At 39.7% G+C, this 10,966-nt stretch overlaps 2 protein-coding genes across 2 annotated transcripts in view; one reads left to right on the top strand and one right to left on the bottom strand.

Moving 5' to 3' along the window:
• The window catches only part of LOC138006321 (major vault protein-like), a 32,417-nt gene extending 26,355 nt beyond the window's left edge, over positions 1 to 6,062 (bottom strand). The window contains exons 1-3 of the mRNA XM_068852577.1: positions 5,935 to 6,062; positions 2,864 to 2,997; positions 2,439 to 2,505 (exon numbers count right to left, since the gene is read on the bottom strand). Of these exons, the coding sequence (XP_068708678.1) occupies positions 2,439 to 2,505; positions 2,864 to 2,997; positions 5,935 to 5,988 (255 nt within the window). The 5' untranslated portion in view covers positions 5,989 to 6,062. The remainder of the gene's footprint in view (positions 1 to 2,438; positions 2,506 to 2,863; positions 2,998 to 5,934) is intronic.
• A 245-nt stretch (positions 6,063 to 6,307) lies between these two features.
• Positions 6,308 to 9,471, top strand: LOC138008542 (cyclin-J-like). The gene is made up of 4 exons (XM_068855862.1): positions 6,308 to 6,587; positions 7,219 to 7,503; positions 8,754 to 8,913; positions 9,411 to 9,471. The coding sequence occupies exons 1-4, from the start codon at positions 6,308 to 6,310 to the stop codon at positions 9,469 to 9,471; spliced, it is 786 nt and encodes a 261-aa protein (XP_068711963.1).
• The last annotated feature ends 1,495 nt before the right edge of the window (positions 9,472 to 10,966 follow it).

Raw genomic sequence — 10,966 nt, 5'->3', positions numbered from 1 at the left:
TGACAGAGGGAGAAGATCATGTCCACTGTGGACCTCCCAGCTCTGAAGCCACACTGTGACTCGGGGTAGACTTGCGAAGCAAGAACAGAAATTTATTTTATCAAACGAGTTGATAAAGGTCGCATAGCCACCGTGAAAGATTTGCAAAGCTGACGTTTCGAGCGTTAGCCCTTCGTCAGAGCTAACGCTCGAAACGTCAGCTTTCCAAATCTTTCACGGTGGCTATTCGACCTTTATCAACTCGCTTGATAAAATAAATTTCTGTTTCAATCTCCCACCGATGCAGCACCACAGTTTTTTTAGAAACTTAAAATTTTTGCGAAGCAAGGCTCTGCAGGCGGGTCAAGGTGACCTGAGTGAAGACTTTGGCAACGATGCTCAGAAGAGAGATGCCACGATAGTTGTTGCAATCACTACAGTCACCCTTGTTCTTGTACAGGGTAACTATGTTGGCATCTGTCATGTTTTGGGGGATGTGACCTTGCTCCCAGCACAGGCAGAGGAGCTCATGAAGCAGTTGCAGGATGGTTTGCTTCCCATGCTTCAAAACTTCTTCTACCGTCCTTCCCGGGTGCCTTGCCACAGGCAAGAGCGTTGATGGCTATGCTGAGCTCTTCCAGTGTCGGTATGTTGTCAAGCTCTTCTACGACTGGCAACCCAGGCAGGGCATTAAGGGCAGTGTCTGTGACGATGTTCTGGGTTGAGTAGAGCTCGAGATAATGCTCCACCCAACACTGCAGCTGCATGCTCATCCCTGATGACCTTGCCAGTCTCTGATTTGAGCGGGGCTGTTTTGACACTCGTAGGGCCGGTCGTGGCAGTTTTGATACCCTCATACATCCCCTTTGCCTGGCCACAGTCTGCTGCTAGCTGGATTTTGGCACATAGGTTCTTCCAGTACTCGTTGACACAACGGCAGGCGGTCTGCTGGGCCTTGCTCCTAGCTGCTCGACGGGCGTCACATGTGCTTGAGGAAGGGTTCTGCTTGTGAGCCAGCCTTGCTTTCCTCTTGGTCTCCGTGACTGGCTGCATTTTCTTCCCAGCAAGCCTCGAACCAGTCAGCATTCTTACGTTCTTTCTTGCCAATGGCATCACGGAGGTGACACCATTTGGCACCCAGGTTGCTGGCTGTTGGTTGCGCAGCAAGTTTCTCCTGGAGGCTGTCAGCGAAGCTCTAAGCATTAACGGGGTCGGAAGTGCCACAGGTGTTGATGCTGGGGCAACCCTTGGTCTTGCCATGGTGGATCTTTCTGGGCTTCAGCGTGACCTTGCTTGCAACGAGCGAGTGGTCCGTGTCATAGTCAGCGGTGCGATGGCTTCTTGTGTGAAGGACACTGCTGAGGTCTGCTCTCCTAGTGATGACGAGGTCTAGCTGGTGCCAGTGGCGGAACTGAGGGTGTCTCCAAGATACTTTTTGCAGCTCCTTACACTTAAAGTAGCTGTTGGTGATGCATAGGCCGTGGTGACAGTAGAGTTTGAGCAACCTCTGCCCATTATCATTCAACCTGCTGATGTCGAAGTGGCCAAGGCAGGTTGGCCATGCTTGCCAGTCGGTCCCAACGTGAGCATTGAAATCGCCTAGCAAATATGTGCCCTCAGAACTTGGGATTCCGGATAGTGTTTCCTGCAGAGCCTCGTAGAATTGATCTTTGGCTTCTGGGGTGGGGATCAGAGTCGGGGCGTAGGCGGATATGATGTTCACAAAGCCCGCCAACGTTTTCATGCGAGGGCAAGAATTCTCAATGACCTTCCGGAGGGGGTTTCTGTGGTGCCCATATGACAGTGTCACCCTTTCGGTGTAACTGGCTGGGTCCAAGGGAAAGGAAGAACCAATACAACTTGGGGACAGTTCCACTGCAGAAGCTGCCAGAAGGAAGTGCTGAGCACCTGCCATCCACCTTGGGGGCTCCACTCCAGGTTTGTCCTTGAGGTTTACTCCCGAAGCCTTCCTGAGATAAGGTATAGCCGCAAGGCAGTGGAGGTTTGAAATCAGGGTTTACCTTGCCCAAGATAGGCTGCCTTCACAGGCTAAGAGCCCCACCTACCCTGGGCAACTAGTTTTAAGGTGCCAGTGGCTTCGCCTTCGCCCCTTCTCCTGTTGGCGGTGCCATTTCCATCACATGGAGACCAGAAGTTGGACTTAGCTGACAGAGGCTCTTAGAGTCGTACCCCATTGAGAGAATTTTGAGAGGTTGTGAGAGCCCAGCCTCACAGCCCACTCCCTGGCTATAAGTATCTATTAGTAAACTAACATTAGTATTTCTGAGAGAAAAAATCGATTCTTCTTTTCTTTAAGATGTCTTCCTAGATATCAGCACCAAGATACCATATTTTTAATTAAAAAGCACCACTATTCAAACATGCAAAATCATCCACTATAGGATCTGCTGGTAGCTAGAGGTTACAGTCTCTTATTGCACTCCAGAATCAATACTTGCTTTGAAAAATCTCATTTCTCTGAAGCCATGTTTTAAGTCGTATGGTTTTCCTGGTTCACAAGGTTGCCTATGATAGAAATGAAATCAATATGAATTAAAACATGGTTACAATTTTGGGTCTAAATTTGCAGAAAAAGTCGCCAACCCATTTGCTACAAAAAATTGATATTAATAATAATTTGCTAACATTTAGATATCAGTTTTAACAATCATATCATAATAATTTTATTATTTTATACAGGGCATTTGCCATGCAAACAGAGCTTTATTAAAGACCTCTAACTTTCCATAAGTCTCTTCACCTTAGAAGTAGGGCACTAAAGTGTTATCACCACCTCTGATAAAATCACTTCTTTAAGACCAAAGCTTTAACCACTTAACGTTCACCAGCATGTCATTCAATTTCATGTACCAGGGGTACTCACTTGACAGGGTTCTCAATGACACAGTAATGGCCAGGAGGAATGACGACAAATGGTAGTGGTCCTTCTACTAACTGATGATTGTCTTGAAGAATTAGGCTCTCAGGTCCAACCACCAAAACAGTGACATTGGTATTCTAAAATAAATTGAATTTACAAATATTAAGCTATTTTCATCCCAAAAAGGAAGTTCTCGTCAAGTTTTTCTTTCTCATTGATAAACAGTGATGTCACCAAGCACCTATGTTAAATACAAATAAGAACTCAAACATTATAATAATGCCGATTGAACTTGAAGTGTCAGGTTGCAAATGACTTTTTTTCTTTGGGCGCCAAAGTCACTAACAGCTATAATGGAAGAGTTTAAAGGAAGAGATATAGCATTTGTGAGCGATTGGCTTAAAAAAAAGGTCTTCAAAAGATGTGTACTATTTCTAAAGGTATGCATGAAAGCAAAGATTTTTTTTTGTCCCACGTTTGTGTCTGCAGAGGTTTTTAGAGTAGCCATAAAACAGCAGTAAATAGTGAAAGAAAAAAAACACTGTCGAATATGAAAAAGCGCTTTGGCTTAGACTGCGGAATACCCTGCCACTGTCGAATATGAAAAACAGCTTTGCCTTAGAATGCAGAATACCCTGTCACTCTAACAACATTCTACATAGCCGGCTAACTAATTAATATGTATTTCTAGTTCTTAAAGCATACCGCGTACTGTGTAGACAGCTTTCCATCTTGAATTAATGTCTTTCCACATACCGTGTACCGTGAAAGAAAGCTACACTGTTACAGAAAAGTACTGTAAATATTTTTTTGGCAATTTGGATCCAATTAGATAAGTGACTGTTTTTTTTCCTTTTAGTAACTGAATTGTCAAAGGCATTTTGGCTGTGTAATGCATCTTTGTCATAGAGTGAATACAATATGGTATGTTTTCACATGACCCCCCTTTTCATTGTTAAAGCTGTATGTTCAATGTTAGAGGTAATCAACCAACACCGAACAATTTAAAATACATGCAGTCATAAGCGCTCTAGGCTTTGTTGTTGATATGTATACAGAACCCTTGTTAAACAACCATTCCCTTGTTTCCAAGTTAGAGCAGCTTAAACTTGCTTATTGACATTGTTCGTCTTAATTAAATCGATTTCAATTCATTTTTAATTGGTTCAAATATTAAAGTTGTGTTTTTGTAGTCTGGTAAAAACGGCATCATCATATAAATTGCAAACAATGGATATGCAAAAGTTTTGGGGGGTAATAGAGGTGTATTATGGGATTGTGCAAGTAGTGAATAGGGTAAGGCATTTGAACACCATTTTGGCCCAAGGGGGCAGGAATTTGAAGGATTTAGTCTTCAAAAGTTCAAATGCCCAGGATTGGGGGGGAGAATTAACTATTGTAGGGTAATGTGAAGTGCAGATTACCCTACAATAGTTAATTTTGTTGAAAGATAAGTGCTACACGGCCGACGTTTGCAAAAACATATCCCTTCCTTGTACTTGTACATATTTACTGCTGTGAAATTGACATCTTCAATTCCCACAACCTGCTCCCGTCTGACCTTGCAGCTCAGTCGGAAGAGCAGCGGTGATCTAACCCGAAGGTCGTGCCTTGGTGCCTAAACGCATTCTATGATAATTACTGGGTTGCCAAACCCAGTAGGAATCTGGGTTTCATTTCGTGGTTTTTTTATTTTTATTTTTATTTATTTATTTGTTTCCATGTCGGGAAAAGTCTTGCCTGTCACTCCCCTGCCCATGCTTCGCGGGAATCAGGACGCGGTGAAAATGAGTTAACAAATTTGCATATGGGCATTGAAATGTGATACGCGAGGAGATAGGAATTTTATTTCTCTGACAAAATAATGATTTTGTCATTGTAGTGTAAAATGAAGTTTATTTGGGAAGGCAACAATATTTCTTTAACTTCCTGGTTAATCCAGTTAATTGCTACGACTTACCAACCTCGTTCCCAGGTTCTCTCCTAATCTTCCCCTGGAGCTCCAGGGGAAGAGTAGGAGAGAACCCTAGGAACAAGGTTGACGACTTACTAGTGCGAAGATTGATTACATGAAACTCACGCTTTTGCCAATTTTGAGTGTCCATGAAATTACATCATTTGTGTGACAATATATCCCTTTACCCTAACCCAAAAACATTCAGATAGTAACAAATTTCATATTTATTAACCATTTCTTCTGCTTTTGTGCTTGTCAGCATTGTGATTTGCAATAATTCACAAGTCTGTTTTTGTAGCTCATAGATGTTCAGATTTTCAATTACATGGCCGCTCAACCTCGAGATTGTGTGAATAGTTCACCCTGAAGTCAAAATAGATACGTTTCTCAGGAACCCGACAAAGAAGGCTTCCTGACCCGACAGATGAAATGTAAACATTCAGTTAAATATTACAACAAAATTCAAAAAACCAAAGACGGAAGTTTCTTGGCTAAAAAGTATGTTGTTTTACTCTGAAAACGACGAATGATTAACATTCTTTCCCGTGGTTCATTCAGTTGACACAAGGTGATCACGTGCACCTTTACTCAAGAGTGTGTTAATGTTATCTTTAAACTGAATTTATTACCAAAGCTTAAAAAACTAAAAGACCTTAAAATGGGACAGGATATTACAAAATAATTAAAGGTGTGAACGCGTGAGCCAAAGGGCCTCTGCTGGCGTGACATGTGGGTGACCCTCATGATCTTAATGACCCCCCACTTGAAAAAAATAACTGGAACCCTGCAGTTCAATACCACCCAGTTAAGTGCCTTCTGTTTTTGTGTAACACGTACCACAAGCAACCCAGTGTACGCTTTCATAGAGCGTCTTGTTTCCTTCACAAAATGAAAGCGCAAGAACTTGCAAAAGTTTGCAGTTTTCATGGGCAAAGCATGTGGGCAGTTATAACCCAGAAAAAAGAAAAAGAAAATCTATATTTACTTCTTCTCTATGCAAGTAGGCTTGGATAGATGGATACAGTACTGAGTACCAAGGTGATCATGGTACAATACCGTCGGCTTTAATATCAGGCTGCATGCACACTAATGAAGTATCGAGTTTCAAAGTACTCACCAGATCTAAAAGGTGAATATATTGCATGGGTTGGATACGGACTATCTTGTTCATCTTGATCCCGCAAAATTCTCAACATATATGCATACCTTTCCTCCACGGTGCTATGGATCGAACCCTCCTTCTTTACCTACAAGCCACTGGGAACGAATTTAGTTCTCTGTGATTACCAGTACTCCTCGGATTACGCATTGTTTACCAAATTTGGTGCATCAAAAAATTCCCGCGAAAGTCCAAATTAATGGCATTCAACACGGAACAAGTTAACTTATCGAAACGTTTTTTGAGGTGAAATGTTTGGCACCTTTAGAACGTTGAACTGAAAATACAGTGATCAGTTCCTGAGTATAGTGTTCTTGGAGTCCCCAGCAAAATGATGGTGGAAAGCGAGTGGTGGAAATCGCAATTAGTGTTGGAAATTCACGAGGTTCTCCGAGAAAAAGAGGCGAGACTTCCACCTTTCACGTCGTCCTCGCCACAGTTGAAGTTAAGGCGTTTTCTCGTAGACTGGCTCGCTGTTATTTCTGAGAAGCTCAAGGCTTCCCATGGAGTACTCCATTTGGCAGTGTATTACATGGACTACTTTATGGACAAGTTTGATATTCAGGAACCACAGCTTCATCTTGTCGCATTATCGTGTTTGCTTCTTGCAGGTAAACGAGTGGTTTTATATTTCTGAGTTACACTTCCATTCAAAAAAATAATCCAGCTAAAGTGCAAACAACTTACATCAACCGTTTCCCTGAATCCAGTTATCAATGCGATAAATTGTGGCCAAAAAAGTGGAAATATAATTTCACGGCGAGCGGTGTCAGATAAATTAAAATTTTCCTGGAATACAGGCTGCATAATATTTTGTTGCAAGTTTTGAGACAATTTTGGCTGGATATTATAACTCTTATATACATTTATAAAACGAAAAGTTATTATATTTATCAGCATTTCCATACTTGATCAGCAATTCTACATTTAAATTATGACTTTGTTTCTGCACAAGTATGTAACAAATTTTAAAACAAAGCGGAGACAAAGAAAGCCCTGTTGGTATATTCTACAAGCCTTTCAATTGGTTTCTCTCTGTTCTCATCGATATCATTTATTGCACCTCCAATAAATCAAACTTGGTCACAGAAATCTGTGCAATTTTTTTCCCTTTTGAAAATCTCTTACATAAAATTTTCACCGTCATGAACAGATGCAAACTCGCTTCACGCATCGTTAATGAAGAACTCAAAAAAAAGGACTATCTAATAAAATTACTGTGCATTTATTTTACTATTTCAGCAAAGTTTGAAGAGAATGAGGAAAAGATTCCAACGATATCTACACTGAATAGCTTTGTTCATAATGTATTTAGCACTGCAGAATTTCATCAAATGGAATTACTTCTGTTAAACTTTTTCTGCTGGAATTTAGACTTACCAACTCCGGTGAATTTTATGGAGTATTATTTGGTACATGCAATTTCGCCTCAGGACTGCCAATCAGGGAGAAATATAGACGACTGCTCCAAACCAATGGCTTATACAAGGAAATATGTGCATTATTTTCTGGAGATTGCTTTGCAGGGTATGGTATAACAATGTTGTAATAAGCATCCCACTAATTTGGAAAACACCTTGCAAGTTATTTTCTTGTGATTAATAAGAATACCTATTCTGATTTGTTTTTCAAGGGAAGGTAACTTGGGATACTCTTTATCAGCTATATGAAAGAATCAGATACATGTACTTTTGTTGGCCCAGAATATGGTATAAACAACAATATTATTCCACAAGCGTGCACTGGATTTGAGATGACAGATAGCCAATGAGGCATGAAGCACCAAGTTGTCTATGATCATCTCATGTCCAACAAGCGTGAGTGGAATAATTGTTATAAAAGATTGCCCACAGATTATGGCTAAATCGCCCCTAGTTTATTTTGTAAAAACAAAATAATACATACAGTATACTCAACAAAATATTGCATTTCTGATTGCTCAATGATGAATGCATAAATAGGTTATAGAGTGCAAAAAGGGTTATAGAGTGCAATACGAGAGTTGCTAAATTGGAAACTAATCAATAGAGTGGTTTTGTTGAGTATATAATAAATGAAAAACCACATAAACTTGCTTGGACGTTTCGTGATTTACATGTATGATCACTCATGATGTTTTGAAAGTTCTCAAATTGCACACAAGCCATGAGAACTTTCAAGACACCACTTGTGCCCACAAATCATGAAATATACTCGCGTTCATACAATTTCCTATAATCCTATACACATAACATTACCTATCCAATGATCCAGTTTTTAATAATAACAATAATAATAATAATAATAATAATAATAATAATAATAATTTGGATTTTCAGTGTTCAATCTACAAAAGGGTTGCAAAATGTTGCAATATTAAGATTTATTTTTTAATGTTGACTCTGGCATACTCACAAAAAAATCACAGTGCTACTTTGCAGGACTTAAACCTACAAGGTTAACATGTAACATCTCTTTCGGAACAATAATTTGCAAATGTGTGCCATTTAGACCCTGAGTAGCAGTATGGCAACAATATTGTCACATGAATCTAGTTTAATGGCCAGACCATGAGTCTCCTTTAGCTCAGGAGTTTAATTGCAAGAAGTCTCCTTTATTTTAATGGTGGAGCATCTGAACTAGTAATCAGAAGGTCATACATGTAAGTTCGACTCCTGCAAACAAGCACTCATTATTTTATCTGAGTATACCCGAGTCAACATTGAAAATGAAAAACAAATCTCTTTATTTCATTCACTGGTATAAACTCTCTTTCTATGCTACTTTGTGTCCACCAGATCATTCTTTCATGAAGTTTCCTCCCTCAGTAATAACGTCGGCAGCAGTAGCTGCTTCAAGATTGCGTCTGCACCTGTGCCCATCCTGGACTCCTCTTTTAATTAAGGTTACATCCTACACATGGGAGCAAATTGCACCTTGCGTGAACATAATGTTAAGGTTTGTTACCGGTAATTTTCAGAGAACTGAAACACAACACCCATCTCGCTAGAGGAGGTTCTTTTTCCCCAAGATCAGAGATAACACTGTGCTTTCTAGCACCTTGGGATACGCCATTGTGAAATGTCAAGTTTATCTGAATAAGAATAAGATTAATCTCTACTTTGCTGTGAATGGATAAGTCTATGGTTAAGAGAAATCAAAACCTCAGTGGTACCCCACTTGCATTGTGACCATGAAACCATTAACCCCTGGGAGTGTGACTAAACATTTTACTCGTCAACTGGGGGTGTCCTAGGATGTTTTAGGTGTCAGTGGGTCAACCAGTAAGCAAGCCTCTTAGGGCATTTGGTTTGAAGAGCAACCAGACATTTCTAAAGTGGGATTGTTATTATTCTAATAATCTACAATGCCCCTTAGAACCATCAATCTTACATGATCTCCTAAAAGATTGCCACAATATAAGCTAATATTGCTATGGTGTCTTTTTTTTCTAGAGCACATGATGCTGATGAAAAAGCAATGTCAGAGCAGAAGGTTGCTAATCCCAAAGGATAAACAAAGCAGGATATGCACACCACTAGAAATTATAGAATCAAATATTAGACATATAGTAAAAATAATTATAGTTCTCACTATCGTGACTGTAAGTACACAAATTCACAGAATCAAATGTCAAAGTAATTGGATAATTGAGCCGACAATTCCAGTCATGTTGCCACATACAGTCTTCAATATTTATATGAAATGCTCATTTTAGACTGATTGTTGGAAATCTGCTGATTGACATGGGACCCAGCCCAGAAGCCAAGGGAGAGGTCCTGGGAATGAGGTACAGAGAAACTGAAATATTTCACTTAACCAGTCAAAAGTTACAACACTCCAAAAAAGACAGATTTCTGATACTTATGTCACATTTTGGTTCCGATGTTCTTTTCAAAATATACAAGGCCTGAAGCAATAATTTAATAATATATTATTCACCAAGTGGAGATGAAAAGTGGTGAATATTTAAGGAGCCTCTTTCACCATTTCATGTGTATATACCCACCCAAGCTGAGTAACAGGAACCGGATATTGTAAATTGCGTGCAACGAAAACACAAAAACTAGTTCTTCAATACATATTTCCCTGTGAATCTGTCCCGTGGTTTAGTGGTCATCGTGACTGCCTCTGAAGGAAGAGATACCACTTAATCTGCCTTCTACGAGACACGGAGAAATCTTGCGCATTCGCAGCCAGAGCGCGGTCAAAAAAAAAGTCTAAAGTCCAAAAACGGAGTCGAAAACTATACTTTCTCCTTCGAACAAAGTAATAAAAAATACTGAATGCTTTAAAGTACTACTACGACCAAAAATCAACTCCTCTTTTTCTTTGAACTAAGTTAACTAAACACTAAGTGACGCACTTTTTAAGCCTTGGTTTCAAAATAAGACACCTGTTTATTTTAACTGGAATTTTCCAATTCAATGGTCTGCTTTTACTATGGTAACTTTAAAATCTTGAGAAAGTTGGATCAAGAATGCAATGCGTGTGAACATGGCTGCATTAATATGCAGCACCAGAGCTTCAGGCTTTCAGACTTTTTCACTCAGGTTTTGGTATAGAATAAGCTGCATTTACAGACTGAAATTTTAAGCTACATGTAGTGAGTAAATGACATCACTTTTCCCTAGATCAAACCCTCTGTCAGGTCCAATTGGTCAGTTTTGAACATGAGTAATGGTGCACTGTGAAATCAAACAGTCTTTGGATAAAAATCAAAGCTCGAAATTTTGCCAATCAATTGTTAAGCAAACACACTTTCTGAATCTGAACTGAAAAAGGAATTGACTTTTTTATCATAGTAGCACTTTAAATGCATGTACATGGGTTGATTAGGACAAAGAAAGACAATTTAATAAATGAACTAAATGTCACGGATATGTCTTTCATATATTTCACAATCATATCACATACTTTGTTATATGGTTCTTGACAGGTTCCATTTTCATTGCTAATTTGAACTGTATATGGCCTGATAGAAGTAGGAACAAATTTTGTTCTTGGAGAA

This window comes from Montipora foliosa, chromosome 6, assembly GCF_036669935.1.
Source record: "Montipora foliosa isolate CH-2021 chromosome 6, ASM3666993v2, whole genome shotgun sequence".
NCBI classification, from domain to species: Eukaryota; Metazoa; Cnidaria; class Anthozoa; order Scleractinia; family Acroporidae; genus Montipora; species Montipora foliosa.
Note: the sequence above shows the minus strand (reverse complement) of the source record. Positions and strands in the feature narration are given on the sequence as shown.

What these genes read in the sequence shown, in the direction of transcription:
- LOC138008542 (XM_068855862.1), top strand. Translation starts at nt 6,308, where the DNA reads ATGATGGTGGAAAGCGAGTGGTGGAAATCGCAATTAGTGTTGGAAATT. An exon ending in ATCGTGTTTGCTTCTTGCAG is followed by an intron (nt 6,588 to 7,218) that starts GTAAACGAGTGG and finishes TTACTATTTCAG; the next exon opens with CAAAGTTTGAAGAGAATGAG. An exon ending in TCTGGAGATTGCTTTGCAGG is followed by an intron (nt 7,504 to 8,753) that starts GTATGGTATAAC and finishes TGTGTCCACCAG; the next exon opens with ATCATTCTTTCATGAAGTTT.